Below are 22,394 nucleotides of genomic sequence, written 5' to 3' on the forward strand. Positions count from 1 at the left end.
GCCAGGAAGGTGTATCGCTGCTAATGTTCCCACCACACTTTGCTGGGCGTTCAGTGGCACTCTTCAACCTATTTGAGGGATTTGGGGAAACCAGCAAGGATGGTTTGAGGAGTCAAAACTCCCATGTTTTATTGCTGTGTCTTTAAGGTAGGTAAACGTAGGGTTATTAGGTGTATCTGAGGAAAAATCACTAGGATATTGATACGATATGGATGATATTTGGATCAGGTTCAAACTTGGACACCATAACAGTATAAGATTTGGATCCTGTGTTTTTAAGTGGTGATAGTTTGAAGATTGTTTCTTGACCCTCCGCAAATATTCCACTCTGCATTAATTGTTGATTTTTTTTTTTTTTTTTTTTTTCATTCAATCAAAATCTTTCATGCATGGTTATACTGTATGTAGGTGTGACTGTTTGTATTTGCTTTAAACCATAACCTTTGTGAAACAAAGAATGATTATTCTCTGATTTACTGCTTTCTACCGCCTCTCCTTATTCACTCGCTAACTTGTTCGACCAACACTCTCCCTCTCTCAACCAAAGCATGCATCCAAATTACATGACATAATTTTCTTCAAATAGCCCTGGGAAAATTGAAAACAGAAAATTGTGCAAAAAAGATGTTAAAAGCAAAAGGTGTTATGCACAACTATCAGCCAATAATGGGAGGAAACCCCACAACCCCTATTTCCTATGCTCCTGACTTGCATTTTGTCATGCCTCAAGCTCTCTCAGTTTCACTCCTCTTACGAACACACTGTCTCAGTGTTTATGGAAATGAGCTAATGCAGAACCACACCCTCTCAGAGAGCACCAATGCTGAGCTACAAGCTGGAGAAGGGTATCATCTTAAATGAGGTCATATTCCAGTGAATATTTAATTGGCTTGTTTAAGCCTTGGCCAAATATGACAAAAAGGAATGTTTATTTCCTAAAATGACCAAAAAGTGAATTTTGCATAATAGCTCCCCTTTAAAACCCAACCATATTACATAATCAGCTGTAGGAGTTTAATCAAGCTGAGTGTAAAAATAACTACTGTTGAGGGTTTATTAGTTTTACTTCTTTGAGGCCATGCAGTATTTTACCATTAAAACTAAATTTGAATTTCTATCATCAGGAGATCACACACAGTTATTCTACAGCCAACTGTGGCTTGAAACCAAGAGAGCGAAATTGGTTGAGTGGGAGGAGTGGCATGAGGTAGAGGGCAGATACCACTTTTCGCTGATATGTTGTGCTGCCATGTGACATATCCTGAGCAGCAGTAGTTGGAGATTAGGATTTGGTGTATGAGTGAATTATGCAGAAACTTGGTAGATCTAAATATTGAATCTAATAAGCTACAAGACTTAAGCTGACAGATATACTCAGATGATTAACATTATAACCTGGTTTCGCCTGGTGCCCCTGGGGTGGCTCTGGCCCCTCAGGGTTTGCTGGGGGTTTCGGGATGTGGCCTCCATTAAGCAGCCTTGTTTGTCGGGCACATCCCATGGGTGTTTAGTCAGAATGGAATCTCTGGAATTTGGAGGGCGGTTTAGCCATTTTGGGCTTTTTACTTTCTGGGCCCTTGCACGGTGGGCTGTGGTTGGTGGACTGGGTGTTCTGGTGCCTTTTCAATATGACCAGCATTGACTCTTTCAGTGATTTGTGCTGCATTGACTTTTCTACGGAAACAGACGGAATGGGCTTGCTTTTGGTCCCTGCGGGCATGGTTGAGCCTTGCCTATTATTATTATTATTATGTGGTGATAATATTCCGGCAAATTCCGGCACAGAGCAAGAATTTTGTAGAAATATAAAATTTACCACATTTGAAGAGGCTTGCAAGCTGTGTGAGAACATACCCCTTAAGAGGATACAAGTTATACCTCAAGAGGTGCCCAAATTTTCCCCCTTGATATTTTATGGTGAAGGTACTCTCTGTTAAAACAGGAAATGCTCACAGTTGCATTCCTTGATCTGGTAACTTCCCTAGGAACTTTAAAACTGAACCTAAATGGGATTCCATTGTCATAGAGACATGGGGATGGGCTCATTTTACTCAGACAACCAGTCAGTCTCTCAGGGTCATTGTGAAGTTGTTAAGCCACACCCTAGCAACCACTTTGGAGCACCGTAGCAACTGATCATATAGACTGTCATTATGAGAGGCCCGAGTTTTGCCACGGCAAGCACCACTCACATTTTCTTTAGAAAATTTACTTGTTTAGTTCTTCTTCTTATTTTTATTATTATTATCTCTAAAGACTTCATTCATGCTATTTTCAAATATAGGCCATAAAACTTGTAGTCATCTTCCTAAAAACAAATCTCTGTAGCTATGACCCTTCTGGGCTGATTTTCTTGGTCAAGCGGTTACGTTGGGATATTGAAAAAGTTCAGAAATGTTAAACATGCTTCAGCAATTCCAGAACCTGCACCAGGACCTTGGTCGTATAAATAAGCTCTGAGTATTCTAATACAGTATGGCACATACAGCTGTGGCCTATCATCCGTCTGCCCCGTTGTTTCACAAAGAGCACTGGCTTTGATCACAGACCGGTCATTGGGATAGAACATTAGCATAATATAACCTAAACCTTGCTGGAATTAAAGTAAGCAGTGAATATTGCGTACCTTCTGCAGCGACTCTGATTCCTGGCGGTCATGTGCCAAGGGCTCTCTGTAATTCCCCTGGACACGCTAGATGTTAAGTAACTTATTAAAGCGATTTCTCTCTTGGCATCAGGCCTAATTAAACAACCCCCCCTCTCCTCTGAGCTCCAGTCCTGCTGAGGTATGCGAAACTCTACTAATATGAACACCCAGGACAGTGGCTTTGCTCAGCTGGCTGTGAACATTCACATTTCTATTTTAGGAGACAAAACACAACATCTTTCTAAAAACATGGTTGTGTGTTGTTTGTCTTATTAGGAACATCTGTACACCGACTTATTTGTAATATCTAATCAGCCAATCAAGTGGCAAAACTCTAAGTATGTTGAAAAGTTCATGAGCATGACGGTTAGTTTAGGGTTTTTTAATGGTCTTCCCAGTCCACGAGTCTGAATTCAGTAGATGTGCTAGAACTGGATATTCACAACATGCAAGTACACCTAAAAAAAAAATCTGCTATCCTACTGTATCACTGTGGATCAGAATCTCGAGGGGAATATTTCCAACATCATGTGGAATTGATGCCATGAAGATTTGTGCTTGTTTTGAGAGCAAAGGGAGGTCTACTTTCTAAAGTTACCTTAAATGGGTATAAACATAGTTAAACAAATGTGACAATTTAAAAAATGTATAAGTGGAGATCAGAGACAAAGTGCTGGTCCTTTGAATTTGTCAGTTTCCCAGTCATTCATACAATACATCGTCTATACCGCTGTATCCTGTACAGGGTCACAGGTGCTTAAAGCCCATCCCAGCCAATCCATCACAGAGTGTGTGCACACGCACACTATGGGCAATTTGGGAATGCCAGTTAGCCTAGTCTGCATGACTGTGGGAGGAAACCGGAGTACCTGGAGGAAACCCACCAAGCATTTACATTTAGGCATTTGGCAGACGCTCTTATCCAGAGTGACTTACTTTTTTTTTTTTAATTATTATTATACATCTGAGCAGTTGAGGGTTAAGGGCCTTGCTCAAGGGCCCAACAGTGGGGTTTGATCCTGGGATCTTCCGAACCGTAGTCCAATGTCTTAGCTACTACTGAGCTACCCCTGGCCCCAGTGCTTAGGGGGAACATGCAAACTTCACGTATGCAAACTTTGCGTCTTCACAGACCCGAGGCGGGAATCAAACCTTCAGCAAAGTAGATTATTGTTATCTTACGATATGTCCGTTAATAAGACATTAAATCAGAAATAAATAACAACGCCTGATTAGATTTACTCTTTTCGCAATAAACATTTCAATTTTTCTGTGGTTGCAGTTCAAGGTATTCAAATACTGTAGTTTTATTTCAAAAATAAATAAAAAGCCATTACATTCATCCAACTGAACTGGCTGTGAACCATCCAGCTAGGCTTTTCCAATATTTTTTTAATGAGCATTGAAAATAATGAACGCTGAATGTGACTGTCCTTCATTATGTGAAAAGCAGCATCAAAGCTCAGGAATGTGTACACTATAACTTTTCCTCATCTAAAACAAACTCTTAAGCATGTCTCAGACATTCACTTCTACATTCAGGAGTTCAGAGAATTTGAAAGACATTCATGTCTTTTTTCTGAGTTTATCTCTGAAGGTTGAGCTGATTGATGGATTGGACTCTCCTTTTTCCCCCCCCCCCCATGTGTGTTTGTAGATGACTGAGCAAAGGAAAAACAAGCAGAGGATGGGCTTTCTGGGTCCAACACAAGCCAATCACCACATGCCCCCTGCACACTGAGAAGAGGACCGACAGGACACACATCACTCCTGTCCTCAGATCACAGACTGGTTTTCTGTTCAGACCTTGAGCTTTTAGAGAAATGCCTAGGGACTGTCTCACTCAAACCTCTTACACAGCAAATCAGCGATGTTTCTCCTGAGTCCCCTGTCTAGGGCAGATCCCTAATGGAAATGCTGCCTGAGGATTTTTAACTATAAAGTATTACTTGTGTTTTAAATGTCATTCCATTTTATTGGTCTTACTTTTGGCAGTAACTGGAGAGCAATGTAAGTCAAGGTGAACTTCAGGATGTACCTCATTCACTGGGGTTACTGCTGCTTTGGAAGTGCCTTAGAGCTTTTTCTCATAGAATAACTGCTGACTAAAATGTCCTTTTATCCTTTAGAACTGGAAACAAAATGTTCATCTCATCTCACAGTCACTATTTGGGTTCATTAGGAGAAACATTTTCAAAGTTGTTGGTCATTTTTGTTCAATTTTATTAATAATGTATGTCGTGCCTACTAAGCAAATCACTGCACCGGGGTACCTTTTAAAAACGTTGTGTGTGATTAGTGACTGGGTGAATGTATGAATGCTGGATCGGTTGCAGTCAGCAGACATGGCCAGAAGATCCTGCTGACTTACTTCTGTCAATTATTGATTTAAAGCATTCCCTATTTTAACATTGAAATGTGCTTTGAACAAGACAGCTCAACTCACTCTTAAGTCACCTTATCATGTTGTTATTGTTTGTGGTTTTGCACAAGTGACTTGTGTGAGGATTGAAAGGGTGTTATTGAGAAGAAATGCTTTTTATGTTCAAATGATCTCAAACGATAGATTATTTTATTTGATTATAATACTGTAATAAAAAGATATCTATGTATGAACTATCATTTAGCTCATTATTCTGTGCACTCTACCTATGAAGACAGACACACACACACACGCACATAGACAGCAGTAAAGTCACCTAGAAAGTGCCCTACACTTCACCATGTGACATTTCCCCCCTTTGAGTATTTATAGTCCAGAGTTCTGTCCGTCTTCAAGCAGTAGTAAATAATTACCATCCATGAATATAGGACTGCAGTTAACCACTCTGTCTTCTGAGATTATGAAATGTATCTCTGTGAACTTTCAGAGTTTTCACGTCCATGTTACAAGAAAAAAATCGGATCACTGGAATCAACTTTTGATCAACTGCCTCCCCTCCAAAAAAAAAAAAAAAAAAAAGATTTAAAATATAGTCCAGGTTTAATCTCACCATTTTGGGTAAATGTGTTCAAATCCTACATCACTGGGGCTTTAATATATAATACGTGTTGTATGTGTGGGTAGATATCTGGCCCAGTTCCAGAAATGGCAGATTGGTAGCCTACGTGAGAAACAGGGCTGCCAAATTTAGCCTCTGACTGAGCTACTAGCACAAACAGCCATCAATAAGCAGGGAAAGTTCTGGAAAGCTCTGTCTAGTCAGTGAGATGGCAGGACAAGCTAGTGCTGCTCTTAACAAAAATGATGTAAAGTTACATTTAGTAAAATCACATTTTTCTGTATGTTTGTGCGTTTCTTTAAATATGTGGCTGTGCTATGGTGTTTTTTTTTCTGGCAAGGTTTGGCTTCACTTGTTGTCTTAGATGAAAAATTAATTGCAAACCAACACAAAGTTAGAAACCTGATCAACTTTCTCTACTGGTGAAAGAATTCTACCTTAAAGGGAGGGAATCATCTCAGAATCTTTGGCAAGTTTCAGCAAAAGTCTTCTGGCAGCTCATGCTGGCCCAACACATTAATAATAATAAACACGCTTTATGTAGATTTTTTTGTCCTATAATTTGTCACCCATTTGTAATTTGTCCAACGATTGCCTTATGTACGTTTCCACGGGGAACAGACTGTTTCTAAGTTAATTCCCTTTTATATAGTGCCAAAACAATATTGACACACAGTCAGTATTTGACCAAGTGTTAGAATATAAAACATGAAACTTATTAAATGCATCAAGACATTAGGATATATCTGACTTTTAAGGTAATTAATTTTTACAATGTCATTCTCTCTTGTTCAGATATAAAAATTAACATATTTTCAAACAGCCGCATTGTTGAGAATTTCAAACGTACAGTCAGGAAAATATAATTATTTTATTATTAATCTAAATTTATATTGATTAAATTGAATAGATAAATAGATCTATCCATCTATAGTTATTGAGCATATAGAATCAAACTCATGTTGACATACAGAAAATCTATATTTTGAGGAATCTTTTTCTACTGTCATATATATATATATCTTTTCAAACATTATGAAATGTGCCACAGTGATAAACAGACAATACAAACAAGTGTTAATCTAAAATCTGCCTTCCTGCATGTGACGAGTGCATGTGATGTGAGGTGTCACACGAGAAGGACATGCAGCAGATGAGGGAGTCACATGAGCGGTGTAGGAACAACCCCGAGGCTCTCTTCCTTAAAAACATTATGAGGGGGGAAAAAAAACATCGGCCACTCCTTTTTTTTTTTTTTTTTCTTTCTTCATTTGACTCGGTGTTGCATAGACAAAACGGCCTGCTGAATGGCACATACTAAAGAAACCACTTTGGCTGTATTAGGCTCGGTTTCATCCCAGAGTTAACGACTTTTGTTTTAATATTATAGCTGAGTATGCACAATTGTCACAACATGTATTGGCTTTATGGCTTTGATTTCATACTGTGAGTGCATTTGTGCAAATGAAGGGGGCTATTATGTCCTAGTCATTATGTTGCCTTGATATGTTATTATACCTTAGGGCATAACTGAGACCTATACATATTGCCCTATTTTTGTTGTATGAACATTCACAGAAATAGATATGGCAATTATTAAGGGACGATGAGTCACAGACATGAACGGAAAGCTTTTTTTCCCCCTTCACCCTCAAGTATGTAGCCCACATTCTGAACCTCAACTATTTTCTATACCTCTTGTTTAAAGTGACAAACTTCAAAAATCATACCCTATGAGTACTGTCTTCACAATGCCTTTTTAGTATACACTCTGTAGCGTGTATGACATTGTCAATTATATATTTCTAATAAATGCAACAAGAACAATCATATCAAATCAATTAGAATGATCGGGCAATGACCTGCTGTCTGTCTGAGTACCCCCTCTGACCCCCCCTGACCCCATCTTTCTGCTGCTGACAGTAGTGCTGCTGTTTATCCACTGTGTAAGCAAAGACTTCAGACCACAAGCCTGTCCTTTTACTGGACATGATTTACAACTGCCAGTCTGTATGCAAGACTATTTCTGTTAATGATCTTATACTTATTATAGCCAATAAGCAAGTCTAAGCAATGCGTGTCTCAAAAAAAAACTAAGGACAGTATGTTTTTGACTGTTACACAATGGAAAATGTCGAATGATGTTTTTGAGCAGACAATAAATACAAAAAAGTATGCACATATCAGTTAAAAAATGTTATATTCATTAAAATGTAACAGTATTATAAAACAATATAAAGGGCGGCTGCTTTAGATTGAAAAAATAATAATAAAATTTTACTTTTTAGTTTATACACTGCAATTTCAGGACACAATCAACCAAGATACATTATAAACACTGCAATATTTAACATACTTTAAGCCAGAATATCTCACACTCTCTCAATTGTTGTTAAAATGATTAAACATATAATATACTATATAAACAGCACTTTAACCACATTTGTTTAAAAATAAAAGAAGAAAAGTGGCTAGTTTCAAGTTGACATTATCTTTGGATTAGTTTTGGAATATGGACAACTTCCTAAAAAAAATAAAAGCACACATTTGTGTGTTTTAAATAACTATTTAATGTAAGTGCCCCTTTACCTTACTAGGCGCTAATAAATAAATAATAATTATAGCTCACTATAACTAACTGATAGTGATCTTTTCCGTCATCATACACTTGTCTGGTTGTATATCACAGACCCCCTTGTAAGCACCACTGCTTTAAGGAAGACAGCAGAATTAAAAATGACGTGTTTTGGCGTAGAACATTTAACAATTTTTTTTTTTTGGTTGAGAAAGTAACAGTGAGGATTTTTCATAGAACTGCTACCTATTAAGGCCATCAGTCTGATATGCAAATCCTATGCAAACAGAGTGAATATGAAGCTCTACCAGAGTGACAGCTGTCCTATTGGATCACACATACAACCTGTTAGATAAGAATATCCGTCTTGGCACTGGCAAAAGCAAGGATACATTTATTTTAGTGGAAACGTCCAGACGCCAATACAGAAAAATACAGGAGCCTTAAAAAGGACAGGAAACTGTAATTTACTGCCACTGTACAGTATGCTACTGCCACGCCATGCAAAGTGTTTCTTCAGCTGTACACTCACACAAATAGACATGCTGTGGTAAAATCTGGATTTTCCCTCGACACACCACACACTCAACTGTTTCACATGTTTTGCTCCCAGCAAAACTTTTGTCCTTTTTCCTTGTGCCAAGCCTTTGTCCCTGTCCTGCTCTTAAACCTTCTGCCATTGCTGAGTAGAGGGTGAACCCCTCTGCAATCCCACGAAGAACACCTGATAGCGGTGTTTCCACATGATAAATGCTCCTAACAAGCAGACGATTGCCTGCGCCAGATTCAACACCATCTGCAGCAGGTAGTACAGCATGAGAGTGCTTGTGACGGCAGTGCAGTCTGTCACCCCGGTGTAGGCGAAGGTGCGTGCGATGGGGTCCTCTGGCTCCAAGGCGCATATACAGTCCTGGCGTATCTCCCTGCATATGAAGCCATTGGTCAGAGAGTAGTGGTGGCCCTGAAAGGCGATGACTACAATGGAGATGACTAGTCCCACTGAACACAGGAGGAAGTACAAAAGCTGGAATTATACAAAAGGAAGACAAGAGCAAACATAGTAAGTGAAAGGTCTTGATTTGGCCATGGCATTGCATACTATATGGCCAAAAGTACTGGAACTAAGGGACCCAAACCCATTCCAGCAGGAAAATGCAACATGCACAAGGCAAGGTCCATAAAAACATGATTGATCAGAAAGAACATGAGTGGCCCTGACATCAACCCAAATGAACACTGACTTGGAACACTGACTTGACTCCAATAAATTGTTAGGCCTCCTCACCCAACCTAAAAAAAACATTCAAAATGTAATGGGATTTGTAACATGCACATAGGAAAAACACCATATCATCCTACCGTAAGGTGAACGTTTTTTCTGTTCTTTTGGTCATATAGTGAAGCAGTAAATAAGGTATAATATATAAGAGGAGCCTTATAACAAGAATTTCTTTAACAAAGTTTCAAATCTTCAACTGTAAATGGACAACACCTTGACCTTATATCTTTCTAGGCAAACAATAAAAACTATAAGGCGATGCAAAAAAATAAATAAATAACACCATGTGTGTGCATACATATCACAGCCCTAGACAGAGTATGTTCTTTACTTGACCTTTGTCTGAACACCACCTACATTAGGCACAATTATATTTTCTATAGATAGATGTACAGTTGCACCTTGGCTTCCTTACCTCATGCCTATAAAACCAAGGAGTGTAATGGAGAGCTTTAGTCTAGTAGGTGCAAATCTCAAAGTAGGTGCAAAAGCCCACACACATACAGTATATTAAAAGAGTGAACATAACTTTAATACATAAACAGCACAACATTATTAACATAAGGAAAGGTAACGTGCAGAAGAGAAAATGGATTCACACCTACCTGTACTGTCGTTCCCTGACTGATGCTCTTCGTTCCCGGTTAAACCTCAATGCTGTGTTTTTTTTTCTATTTTTAAATAACCTATGTATATTTATCACCAAACCTTGCTTGATACTTTACCAAAACTTGTGTTTAGGAATTGTTTTTATAGTCAAATGATTTTCGTTATGCTGTTTGTTTAGTGTGTTTATACTGACTTCACATGACACTTTAACTGCACAGTGCTTGACCTCATTCGACTATTTACACACTACAGCAACAGAAGTGAATACTAATGCAAACTGTTTTTTTTTTTTACTGTAGTACTTCCCCCCATTTCATTAAACTTCAACAATGAAGGCAATTTTGTGTACATGTATACTAAATACTTCCATTTCATTTTTCAGGTTGTAATTTTACCGAATGTGGACACATTCAAAAGGATTGAATAGTTATACAATGCACCATTTACTGTATATGGGCAGAGAGATATCAAGACTGTGTAGTTCTTACATATTATACAGCATTATTTTACTCGTATACTACCAGTGAAAAGTATGGATACACTATCTAATTCCATGATCGTTCCTAATTTCTTATTTTTTTTCCATGTTGTGAAACAAGGCTGACGACATCCAAAATTTGCAATAATCTCCTTTGAACAGTTGATATTGAGATGCATCTGATGCTTAAGATCTGTAAATCCTTCATAACGGCTCTTATCTGATGTGCTGTTTGTTAATTGGTGATTTCTGAGGCTGGTAACTCTAAATGAACTTCTCTGCAGCAGAGGCAGATTTTGGTCTTACTTTCCTGGGATGGTCATCATGAGAGCCAGTTTCATCATGGCATGGTGCTTGATGAAGGTTTTGCAAATGCACTTGACAATACTGTTCTTGCAAGAATTATTCCAAAGCAGCTGACCTTTATGTTTTAAAATAACAACTGACTGTTGTTGTTACTTAATTACTTGATGAAATATGTGTCATTTCATAGTTGTGAAATCGCCAGTATTATTCTAGAATGTAAAACTAAAACCTTTGAATTAGAAGGTGTGTCCAGACTTTTGACTGGTACGAACTGTACGTGACAGTATTTTTATTATCAGTTTCTATTAAATAGTAATGACTTAATATGAAATGTGCTGATGTCTTTTAAATTGGATATATTTGAACATAGTCATTAGACGGGTGTCCCAGTGCTGCTGTAATTCTGCCCTGCATACATTTCAGGTATCTACAGCCAATTATACAATCCATTGCTAATGTGCAAATGGAATAGCTGAGGTGTTCATAATTATACTTTCTCCCATCCTTTTCTTTCTTTTTTTCCTTCTCCTTTTTCCTCTCACCTTTATGATGAACTGTGTGTAGGTCCTCTCATCAGGCAGATAGGTGATGAAATAGAGCACAAAACCCAGCACGGATACAATGCACAACTGCAAAACAACACATAGATCATTGGGATTTCTATCGGCCACATTCATTTCAAGGAAATACTTAATACTTAACCATTAGTTATCATGGGAAAAGCATAAAAAGCATGTGTGCCTAAAACCCAGAGGTTGAAAAATGAGGTCATTGTGTCTTAAGTTATAAACAAATGCCAACCTTCTTGATTTGACTAATCTTATTTCAGTCTGTTCATTTCTGTTCATTTCCCAGGCTGTCTGTGATTGTTGTAATTAGCATTATGCAACTCAGCACTTACTTGTCATCTGATAGTATAATCACTGATTTGTTAAATTGAACATCTTTTCGCCTTTCTGAGATAAGACACGGTTTCTCAGTCTTACTGGTGTCTTGTGACAAGCATGTGGTGTCCAATTGAATTGTTTTTCCCGGCTTCTTAAGCAGAGAAGTCTTGATGACCTCAGTGTTTTTCTCAGCAGTAGTGGTCTCGTGAGTGGTGAACTTGGGATATCCAGAGACACTCTGATGTGTGTGTGTGTGTGTCTTTGTGTGTATGTGTACATTTCACATGATATGTCAATAAAAGTTCTCGAGCATTGCTTATGGGTAACAGAAAACAACTATAAAATGGCTCTCCACTTTATATCTAAAAAAAACAGCATGCATCAACAAAATACTAATTTTAAAATTATTGGCACCCTCATGCTTAATATATTGTGGCATCTGCCAGAGAATAACAGCAATGAGTCTATTTCTGTGGTCTATTCATCTTGGTTCAATTCTTTATGCAGGACATTTTAAGCTCCTTTATGTTTTTAGGCTTCTTCAATTCAGACCTCAGTAGGGTTCAAAAACACAAAAACATGTGCTTCTTTAACCGTTTCTCTGTGTGGCATTCAAGTCAAACCGGGACTTCTGATTAGGCAGAATAACAGTACACAATTTATTTCTCTATATAAGCCCCTGCTACACTAATGCACTTATCCCAGTGTTTCATTAATGCTTGGATTTCATCAAAATAAAAAGTTTTCTCAGTACAACAGAGCCATGATCAGACTGCCTGCTGCACATCTGGAACGCTTGCATCCCAGGAACTCCTTTAAAGGCTCAAACATGTGGAAATGGCTTGGAGCGAGTTCAGGACCTTACGTAGACATGGCAATAAGTCCCAGCCGAGTTCTTTCAATATGCAAGTGGTTTTCGTAAATGATTATTTGTACATTTCCCATACTCACAAGAATGACTAAAGTGGACTCTGTGCCATGTCGGCCGCGATTGTCATTCATGGACATACAACCTTCTTTAAAACATTTGCACTATTTAAATGTTTAATGCAGCTAAGAGTCTCTGTACGGTGCCGTCTATTGGAAACATTAATTAATTTTATGCTAATAAAAAGCTGGATTTTATCCATTTATCCATTTTGCTTTGTTCAAAAGAACTTTCATCACAAGTCCTGGGTTGACTTGAACTCCCCTCGTATGTTTGGCTTTTCATTATGTTAAGTGCTCTACCTGTGGACAAGTTGGAACCCTCTAGCAGAGACAAGAAGGTTTTTGCCTGAAACATCCTAGTACTTAGTGAAATTCATGATGCGATTAATCTCCGGAAAAAAAAACCTGAACCACCTGCCATGAAACAGCCTAAAAATGTTTTTAATCAATAATCCCTACCTACATTATACATTATTCTGTCACCAAATATAATCATGGGGTCCTTGACCAAAAAGTTAGATTTTAGTTTTATTTAACCAAAACACACCATGCTGAATGTAGTTTTAATTGAGTTTGCTGTTCAGTAACAAACGGAGTTTTGTAAGATGCTTCAATACAGTTTGGATGCTTTCAAACAGCTCGCTATTGTGAAATTTAAAAACGGACAATTACAACAATCAACTAACAATGCAATTTGAAAACTGTGACTGTTGCACACTTTTTTCTCTCCTTCACCTTTCTTCTCCTTGTGTGGGCGACAGGGTACTCATGGGTCAGACTCTTTCAAAGTTTCCAGCTGTTACACACATAAACATTTTCTAAAGTACCATCTCTATTTTTAAACATCCATTTCCTGGTCAACATTTTTCTCTCTTTTTTGTGTTTCTTTTGTTTTTCATAAGTGTGCAACCTCATATTTACACCTTAAGGAAAAGGGCAACAACAGAGGTTTTATGGGACTGGCAGTATCTAAATAATTACCTATGTGTTTTCGCAAAAATGACAGTTTGCTCACATTCAGTCAAATCATTCTTTATGGGTGTCAAAATATTTTTGAATATACTGTAAAATGGTAATAGTATTATGACATCATAGATGGGTATTACTTTGAATAACTTATAATGCCACCATAACCACCTTTTTCATGCTGTCTGAAGAATATACTGTACAAAGAAATTGCACTGCGACAGCAACCCAAACTCAGGACTGTGGAGCTGTGAGGCAGCAATGCAACCCACTGTTATCTTTAAACTCACTATTTTTTCTCAGCAGAAAGAAAGTACAGTAGTTTGGTTAACTGTTTAGACTATTAAAATAATGTGGATTTCCGAACACTGATCCCCTTTAGTCCAGGGGGAAATAATATTATTAATAAAAACGGATTTTAATAGTATCTCAGCAAAGCTTCTAATTCTGTTATGAATGATTATAAATAATACAGTACTGTAATGCTTAGACATGTAACACATGCAAACTGAGAGCGTTTAATATAAAACGAGTCTCTAGTACAGCTTCAGTTATGGCGGCATAGCTACTGGCACAGTAAGGTGGAGTTGAATGCTGGCCTCATGCAGGGCCCGGGCAGTGAGAAAGCATGCTGGGAGCTGAGGTAAAGGATGGTTAGATGCTTACAATGATTCCAGCCCAATGAGGTGTCTCCCTGGCCAGCAGAGAGGGGCTGATGGTGGTCATGAGAAAGGCCACCACCGTGATAGTGATGCCGAGGAGCAGCTGCAGCAGGGCGATGAGAAGCGGGAAGCGACAACCGCAACATGTATGGCGTCCCTCAGCGTCTGGGCCTCCTCGGTCAGCCTTGGCCTTCTTCTGCCCTCCACCAGACCCCACTGGACTTTTCTCTGACCCCATGCTTCCTTCTGTCTTCCTTCCTCGTGTACAGTGAGTTAGTCTTCCTTCAAACCTAGAACTTTCTTTTCTTCTCACTTTTTCCTCTTTATGGTCTCCTGTTTCTCTCCTTCTCTCCTTTCTCTAACTGGCCTTCTGCACTGTTTACCACCCCCTGCCCTCCTCTCTGAGCCAGCCCGCTAGGCTGCAGCTATTTGGAATCAAAGAGGGCTCTGAACTAATATGGAAAACATTTTGAACTGCCTGAGAGCCACATATAGAGCAGCAAGCAGTGGAGGAGAGGAAAAGGAGGGAGGGAGCAAAAGTAGAAAAGACTGAAAGGGGGACTCCAACACACGACTACAATAACAACAGCAGCAGACTGCCAGTCTCCCAGCAAACTGAGCCGGGAAACAGGATCTCACCGAGAATGAGGAAGAGTCATTGTGAGTTAATAATTAGCATTAACATCCCACATCACAGTCAAATGTGGGCGAATTCGGACTCCTGCCAAGTGCACGCAGTTCACAAGAGCCAAACTGTCACATGATACCAGTGGAGAAGTAATGTGACCTACAGGCATGTGAGAGGGGATATAGCTAATTCTTTATTAACCTTTCATGTTTATTATCATAATGTGATGATATATGTTATCTATGATTGGGGTTGAATATGTTTAAAACATGTTTTGTACAATCAATTCATAATCATATATCAGATGCATATGGTAATATACCATAAAAAACATGCATTATATTAATGTCATTTTAAGTCAAGTGGAAATGTTTTATTATGCAAATGTTATGTTTCCAAAAAAGGCACATTTTTGATACACATACCTTGTTAATTCACTTTATAGGAGTCCAGTTATAAAGTACAGAATAATCTTATTATGTTTCGTGTTTAAAGAAAAAAATATCACTTTTTTATATCTTTACTGAGAATTAGATTGAGTTTCAAGATTTGTGTATACTGTTCTTTAATAATGTTTGTAAAGCTTGTTTATGTTTTATTGTACCATAACATGTTGACACAAACAATCTAATTATTCATCATGTGTAAATACAATTTTAAAGTATTCACAAACAAAATATATGTTGCATTTTATTTGTGGAAATATTGAAGCCAAAAGAGCTATGGCTTGTTGCTGGTTAACAATTTAAATATTGGTAATATAAATGTACATTTACATTCAGGTTCTCATCCCAAACAACCTAAACATGAAACTGAGTGATTGTAACTTGTTATTAATTTTTTATTATTATTATTATTATTATTATTATTATTATTATTATTATTATTATTATGTGTTAAGTTATTACTCATAAATTGTACAATGGCTCTCTGGAAGTCCTGGGTTTTGAATTTACAAACCATACTATTACTCAGAACAAAACTTCACCCTGAACAACTTACTTATTCACTTGTAATCAATGTGTGACCTACAATGGCATCTGAGATTGATTGGTTAATCATTTTCTTCAGTTTATACTCCTTCATTGACAGAAGTTGATGTAATTTAGTGGATTTTTAATTACCTGAAATGCTGCTTAACTACTTGCTCAAACAGATAGGATACTAAAGCTCCAGCTTTTGTGCTATCATTATGCTCGACATGTCATAGACTAACCAAGCTGAGTTTCTGCCATCACTTATCGCAACTATATTGAATATATGCATTGCATTTTGGGAGGACGAGTTAAGCCTTTGCAGTCTCCTCCGCTTCTAGGTTGGGTTATTCATATGATGCTGTCTGAAAGAGTAAGAGTAAGAAAAGGTTTTTATTTTTTTTTTAGAACAGAGAAACCTATTACATATTAATTATGTTTGAAATCATTAAAATTGTTTTACACCATTACAATGTTCCCCTTGAGGTGCCAGCACAACACACATCCTTTAACTTTTTACAGGACGAGTAAAAAGACTCCCCCACCAATTCATTTGCACCAGTATCACTGTGCACATCATAAATATTTGAACGCAAACATATTTAATGTGTTCCAGGGAGACGTCTTTCTGCTTAAGCATTGTGTCGTGTAAAATGTTTCAATAAATAGAATACTTAAATAAATAAATTTCATGCTGAATGTTTTCACACGGGGGTAAGTAAGGTTGCACCTGCACGAAACGAGCCTCCATTAGTGTGAGTGCACTACAGGATCATGGCGCACGTGTCAAAGCACGCAGCGCGAGATCCTTGAGCGCGCGCGCGCCTCACCTTAATCGTGAGGCTGTTCACGCGATCTGTTTTTTTTTTTTTTTTTTTTTATCGATCACGAAAGGTGCGAATTATCTTCAGGACCGTGTAAGTTTAGAGCTGAAGTTGAGACCCCTCCTTCTCAGATCTGAGCTGTCTGTTTATGAATAGCCATCACGGTGTCGTCATCCGTGTGTCAGACAGCTGTCTCTGATTGGCTGCACGGGCTGGAGACGGCTTTCTGCGGCGGCGTGGGGTCTCGAGAGGTCGCTAATTAGCGCGCAGACTTTACGAGCGGGTGCCGTTTACACGTGAGCTCCGAAGCGGTTCCGGGCGGTGGCGCGCGCACGCATGCTCTGTTTCCTTCCGCGCATAGTGGCTGCTCGCGCTGAGCTCGGCGTCATTCTCAAGCTACCTGAAATAACGCACGGCGCGCGCTCTCTTTCTCTCGCTCTGTCTCTCTCTCCCTCTCTATCTCTCTCCTAGCACTTTCTATCCGTCGGCTCGGAATTACTCTCGCACCGAAAAGCCAAGGAAGCGGATGAGAGAAGGCGAAAAGTTATGGATGAAAGAATATCACGCGTGCCGGACAGAGCGTTCCTCGATCACGCAGACTTCCTCGGGTAATTCTGTTTTTTTGTTGTTTTTTTTCAATGGCAAAACACAATTTTTAGTTGCATGATTGTCACATTAATGGATTTGCTTCCTAAGACCTGGGACTTTGCCTCTTTCAGGGTCGATTATTCGTCTCTCTATATGTGCAAGTCAAAAAGAGGGATGAAGCGAGAGGAGGGAAAGGTAAGTGCAGATCCGAGCCCTTGTTAAACACACAGGTAGACCGTCACTTATATTTGCATAACGTATGTTTATTATTTGTTTTACAAACTATGTCGATGAATTGACAGATGCAGAACTTTTTGTTCTCTTTTTGTGTATTACTTTAAGCAGGACGCGTATAAGTTACCACACAGACTCATAGAGAAGAAGAGGAGAGACCGGATTAATGAATGTATCGGACAATTGAAAGACTTATTACCAGAACACCTTAAGTTAACGGTATAAACGCAATTTTTTTGTTTGGTTGGTTACCTCGATGATAAGGTTTACTTTATGAAACGCACGTTTTATTAATGTTCAAATGAATTGCAATGTGTGTGTGTATGTGTGTGTGTCTGTAGACCCTGGGGCACTTAGAAAAGGCGGTTGTGTTGGAGTTAACTCTAAAACACCTGAACGCGTTGACGGCTGTCACTGAGCAGCAGCACCAAAAGATCCTGGCACTGCAGAACGGTAAATCACATCCCAAATCCCCCGATGAAGCCAATCTAGATGAGCAAAAAAATATATATATATATGAATACATAAATAAAATGCAAAGCATGTTTTTAGGTAAGTGTGTTCGCATGAGTCTAAGTCGTTTTCCTTTGTGTCTGATCAGGAGACCGCTCTCTGAAGTCCACCATCCGAGCAGACTTGGACGCTTTCCACTCGGGATTTCAAGCGTGCGCTAAAGAGGTGCTGAAGTACCTGGGCACGGTGGAGAAGTGGACCAGCTGTGAGCAGAGGTGCACGCAGCTCATCGAGCACTTGCACAAAGTTTTGGCGCGACTCGTGCAGCCGCAGTTAGGCGCGCAGGACAGGGACAGGGACAGAGACGGCCAGGCCAACTGCGTTCCGGTCATCCAGAGGACTCAGAATCCCGAGGCCAACGAGAACGACACGGACACCGACAGCGGATACGGGGGAGAAACGGAGAAAAACGACGCTAGAGCCGAGAAAGCATGCGACGCAGTCAGGGTTAAAATAAAGCAGGAGTTTGGGGACGAGCGCGTGGCTAAGAAGCCCAGAATGAGCTGGAGTGAGAAGGGCGGGACAGGAGGCGCGGAGCCGCCGAACTTAGCGTTCATGAACTCGCTGATGGGAATGGCTGGAGTGGGCCAACAGACTCCGTTCTGCGTGCCGTTTTACTTCATAAACCCGTCGGCAGCTGGCTCCTACATGCCTTTTTTTGACAAGAGCAGTCTGGAGAAGTTAGTGTACCCGGCGCTGAGCGGGCCTTTCCCCTGGCTCTACCCCGGCCTCAGCGCGCACACCTCGGCCGCAGCGGCTGCTGCAGCTGCTGCTTTCCCCGGAGCATCTCTGGAGAAAAGCCTTGGCTTCGGGGCCACTTCAAACGAAAAAGACTGCCCTTCCCCACCTAACGAGGCCAAACAATCCAGCAGGGTAGGTGCTTTATCTCCTACCGACGAGGAGCAGAACTCAGACCCTGATCTTACCGAGGATCAGACCCCAATGAAAGAACCCAGCACTACAGGCTGATCCAGTCTAAAGGAACACTTCACTTTTCGCGCTCTCATGTTGGCTTGTGACATTGTGTGTTTATCTATCCCTTAATTTAATAATCATCGAGTACTCTGTGGCCTGTAGTGTTTCTATGGATTTACTGATAAAAGCAGTTATTTGTTATTCTTTATTTTATTCTTTATTTTTTTTTTCAACTGAAAGTGTGCGCAAAACAGGGTTTTGAAAAGGTCTTTCTGTAGTGATATTGTAATGGGGGACATTGAAACAAAACCTAGTGCCTTTTGCACTGAATTCTGACACTGGAATGGGAATCGACACTTACTGACAACAGCATACAGTCTGTTTTTATTAGGTACAACAGAGTTATATGAAAAAAAGACAATTTGCTCTTATTTGTTGAGGAAACATAGTATATGTGCAATACTGTCTAACTGATCGCTGAGTTCTAACCTACTGCACCTCTTATCATTGATTTGGATTCATATTGGCATCTTGGATGTATTGTATGACAGTGACCTCAAGCAAGTTAAAATGACTGATGCAGTACTTTTAGGAACAACTTTATTTTTGGTAGAATTTAGCCTACAGGATTTGCCACTGATAGTGAGATTCTTATTTCACGGATTAATCTTCAGTGCTTAAAAGCGTTACTTAAATACCTCAAGAAACTTTTGCATTTGAGAGCCAGATTCATTCCTACACATGCTCCTCTGGTAGGGGCAGTGCAGTGAGCTGAATAATCTTTGTTAGGATGAAAGTAGTCTTCATTTCTAGTCAGACAGAACTTGTGAGTAGCCTTGTAAGTCGTTTGACTTACTGTTATGAAAGTTCTATCTCTGTCCCTAATAACTCGATTTGTGGGGTGTGAAATTACACTTTGGATATTTTGGCCTAGCATGGGCATATCATTTATAGGCAATCTCTCAAACTATTTGCGATATTTCAACATTGTGACACCATCTAGAATAATTGACTGCTTTGGCACAATTTTCTAGACAGTTTGACTTAGGGAATCACAATTTCCATGGGGATTTTTGGATGAAAGTCCTTTTGAGTCTAGCACATAAATCTGGAACGGTCCATGTGGCCCCTGTGATAAAAACATCTCAGTATGTGGAGAGCTGCTGTATATGACATGCATCTCCAGATACATTAGCACTTTGTGGAACTTTGATATTGAATGTAATCTGTTTCCTGTTGATATGAACGTTTGTAAATATTCTGATAAAAGTAGATCCGCGAGGTAAAGTGCACTTGTTAAAGCCTTCTTTATTCCTCTAAAACTCTTCTCACACATTATTTATAATCCATTACCCTTTGTATTCTGCCTGTAATTTATATATATATACAGTATATATTTTCTTAAAGAGATCCTCATGATTAAAAAGGCAAGTCTAAATGTATAAATATGGAAAAAACTATAATAGCTTACTGTATAGTTACAAAACATTCAGTTCTTCTGAATTCTTCTGAAAGCTCTATTATATAGCAAATGCTTTTGCAAATCTTAAAATCTTAAATAACCTTAAAAAGCATATAGAAATTGAGTAGTAGTGTCTGGCTCAGAGATTAGGATAAAGACATTTTTTGTCCAAGTTAGTACTGCCATTAAAGCCTAAAATTTTGTAGTAACATTAGTTAAAGTCCCAATCAAGAATCACTGCACTGATCCATATGCTATTATTCCAACTTAAGCTTTTGAATACCTAAAGTCAAACATACAATGTGCATATACCATGCTGTCTGTTTAATTTGTTTTAGAGCTGATTAGTGGCATAAGATCTGAAGTGATTGGGGAACTTGTGGAACATGTGCAATGCATGGTTTACTGCCCATAATCAGTGCAGAATAACACTGGAATCCCTGGAAGAGAGTATAAAAGAATGAGGAATTTTAAATTGGCTGCAAACAATACCTTTCCAGTTGGCCGAGGCATATGTATATTTAAACAAAATTTGCTATTTACTTTTGCATTGAAAACATTTTATAGGCCCCTTATAGCCTCAGCTGTCTTTTTTTGCCTATGTAGTGGCATGTATATGTAAATAGTTTGTGAATACACAAAAATGTCCAATGTTTATGTTGTAGAAGAAATCTTTGGATTTTATAAAGGATCAACCTAAGCAAATGTTGCACATTTCGCTAATGCTTTACACTACTGCTGTTATAAATTATTGCTTACAGTTGTCAAATAAATATTAGCTCAAAAACTAACCAGTGCTTTTTCTATTGATGGATTGTTTCTACACACCAGCGGACACCTGTTCATTTGATCACTTTCACATTACATTGTACCTTATTATCCTTATAGTGGTAAGTACTCTCAGTCTTGGGAAAGTGCTACCCTGCAAATAAACGATTTCCCTAATTCTTAAACACCTGATCCAATTTGTGAAGGCCATGACCATCTGCTGATGTGCTCATCATGGGTTAGCCATAGGGAAAACACAAATGTACAGAGAAGTGATTCCGAAGGCCTTTGCTGTAAAAAACAAAACAAACAACACTAATAAGTTAACAAGTTAAAATATTTTAAATATGGGCTAAGTTTCGTACTATGAAATTATTACAAATACCAGATGATTCAGCCTGTTTAAAATGTTTTTTACTGCATTTAGTTTCATTCTTAACATGTTTTATTCAGTTAAATTCTTTTCTAAAAATGTTCAACATTAGAAAAATATCTACCAATACATGACTTCTTTTTTTGATATTTGATTATTATTGATATATTTGATTATTTTTTACTTGTTAAGATGGCAATTTATGTGGGTTTAAAAGTCCTATTATTAAAGAGTTGATGGCTTCATAACAGATTTTTAATGATGATTACCTAATGAGGGTGCGGATGCTTCTGAAATGTTATAAATTCATTATTTGATTTAAAAACAGTGCAAAATTAACCAATGGGCAACACTGAACAGCATAAAGCATTTACTGAAAATGGATGGATTGATGGATGAATGTAACAACCACAGCCCATGTGATCCGTGTGTGCTGGTAATACAAGCCAACACATTCTATATTGTATCTTTATTAGTGATAACTTTACTGCTAGCTTGATATGTCTATTTCTGTACAAATCAGGTGACTTGAAAGTCATTGAGCTGGAATGTACAGTAAGCCAGGGCTTAGGTCCAATCATGTGACATGAAGTGGAAAAAAGATTGCTCACTTTTCACTCCAGTGGCAAAGCACCACACAGAATTTAAAGGTGATTTTCAGTTTACAGCAGCCTTACAAACTGTACAAGTGGATCACGTTGGCCAAATTTCAGCATACACATGAAGGCTTTATTTCTCTCAAAAGAAATCTCCTAAATTTGAAACCCTGTCTTG

The 22,394-nt window shown here is 38.7% G+C and overlaps 3 protein-coding genes across 5 annotated transcripts in view; 2 read left to right on the forward strand and 1 right to left on the reverse strand.

Moving 5' to 3' along the window:
- The window catches only part of itpr2 (inositol 1,4,5-trisphosphate receptor, type 2), a 109,250-nt gene extending 103,987 nt beyond the window's left edge, over window positions 1-5,263 (forward strand). For both annotated transcript variants that reach the window (XM_053501078.1, XM_053501079.1), the window contains exon 58: window positions 4,305-5,263. In XM_053501078.1, coding sequence (XP_053357053.1) covers window positions 4,305-4,388 — 84 coding nt within the window. In that variant the 3' untranslated portion in view covers window positions 4,389-5,263. The remainder of the gene's footprint in view (window positions 1-4,304) is intronic.
- A 3,338-nt stretch (window positions 5,264-8,601) lies between these two features.
- Window positions 8,602-14,797, reverse strand: sspn (sarcospan (Kras oncogene-associated gene)). Its single transcript, XM_053499857.1, has 3 exons — window positions 14,346-14,797; window positions 11,439-11,525; window positions 8,602-9,248 (listed from the first exon to the last, which is right to left on the reverse strand). Exons 1-3 carry the CDS (start codon window positions 14,577-14,579, stop codon window positions 8,889-8,891), a joined length of 681 nt encoding a protein of 226 aa, XP_053355832.1. The 5' UTR covers window positions 14,580-14,797; the 3' UTR covers window positions 8,602-8,888.
- Window positions 14,798-16,627: 1,830 nt separating this feature from the next.
- bhlhe41 (basic helix-loop-helix family, member e41) lies at window positions 16,628-21,488 on the forward strand. 2 transcript variants are annotated; one of them, XM_053501038.1, is made up of 5 exons: window positions 16,628-17,375; window positions 17,487-17,550; window positions 17,698-17,808; window positions 17,931-18,042; window positions 18,191-21,488. In XM_053501038.1, the coding sequence occupies exons 1-5, from the start codon at window positions 17,314-17,316 to the stop codon at window positions 19,069-19,071; spliced, it is 1,230 nt and encodes a 409-aa protein (XP_053357013.1). In that variant the 5' UTR covers window positions 16,628-17,313; the 3' UTR covers window positions 19,072-21,488. The 2 variants fall into 2 exon arrangements, with proteins under 2 accessions (XP_053357013.1, XP_053357014.1); XM_053501039.1 differs by having other exon boundaries at window positions 17,701-17,808.
- Window positions 21,489-22,394: the final 906 nt, after the last annotated feature.

Source organism: Clarias gariepinus, chromosome 7, assembly GCF_024256425.1.
Source record: "Clarias gariepinus isolate MV-2021 ecotype Netherlands chromosome 7, CGAR_prim_01v2, whole genome shotgun sequence".
In the NCBI taxonomy this organism is placed as follows: domain Eukaryota; kingdom Metazoa; phylum Chordata; class Actinopteri; order Siluriformes; family Clariidae; genus Clarias; species Clarias gariepinus.

Bases quoted from the DNA above. Each gene is read 5' to 3' on its own strand.
- bhlhe41 (XM_053501038.1), top strand. From the start codon at position 17,314: ATGGATGAAAGAATATCACGCGTGCCGGACAGAGCGTTCCTCGATCAC. The intron at 17,376-17,486 runs GTAATTCTGTTT...TGCCTCTTTCAG, and splicing joins GATCACGCAGACTTCCTCGG to GGTCGATTATTCGTCTCTCT. The intron at 17,809-17,930 runs GTATAAACGCAA...GTGTGTCTGTAG, and splicing joins CAGAACACCTTAAGTTAACG to ACCCTGGGGCACTTAGAAAA.
- sspn (XM_053499857.1), bottom strand. From the start codon at position 14,579: ATGGGGTCAGAGAAAAGTCCAGTGGGGTCTGGTGGAGGGCAGAAGAAG. The intron at 11,526-14,345 runs GTAAGCATCTAA...GTTGTTTTGCAG, and splicing joins CTCATTGGGCTGGAATCATT to TTGTGCATTGTATCCGTGCT. The intron at 9,249-11,438 runs GTGAGAGGAAAA...GTATAATTCCAG, and splicing joins ACACACAGTTCATCATAAAG to CTTTTGTACTTCCTCCTGTG.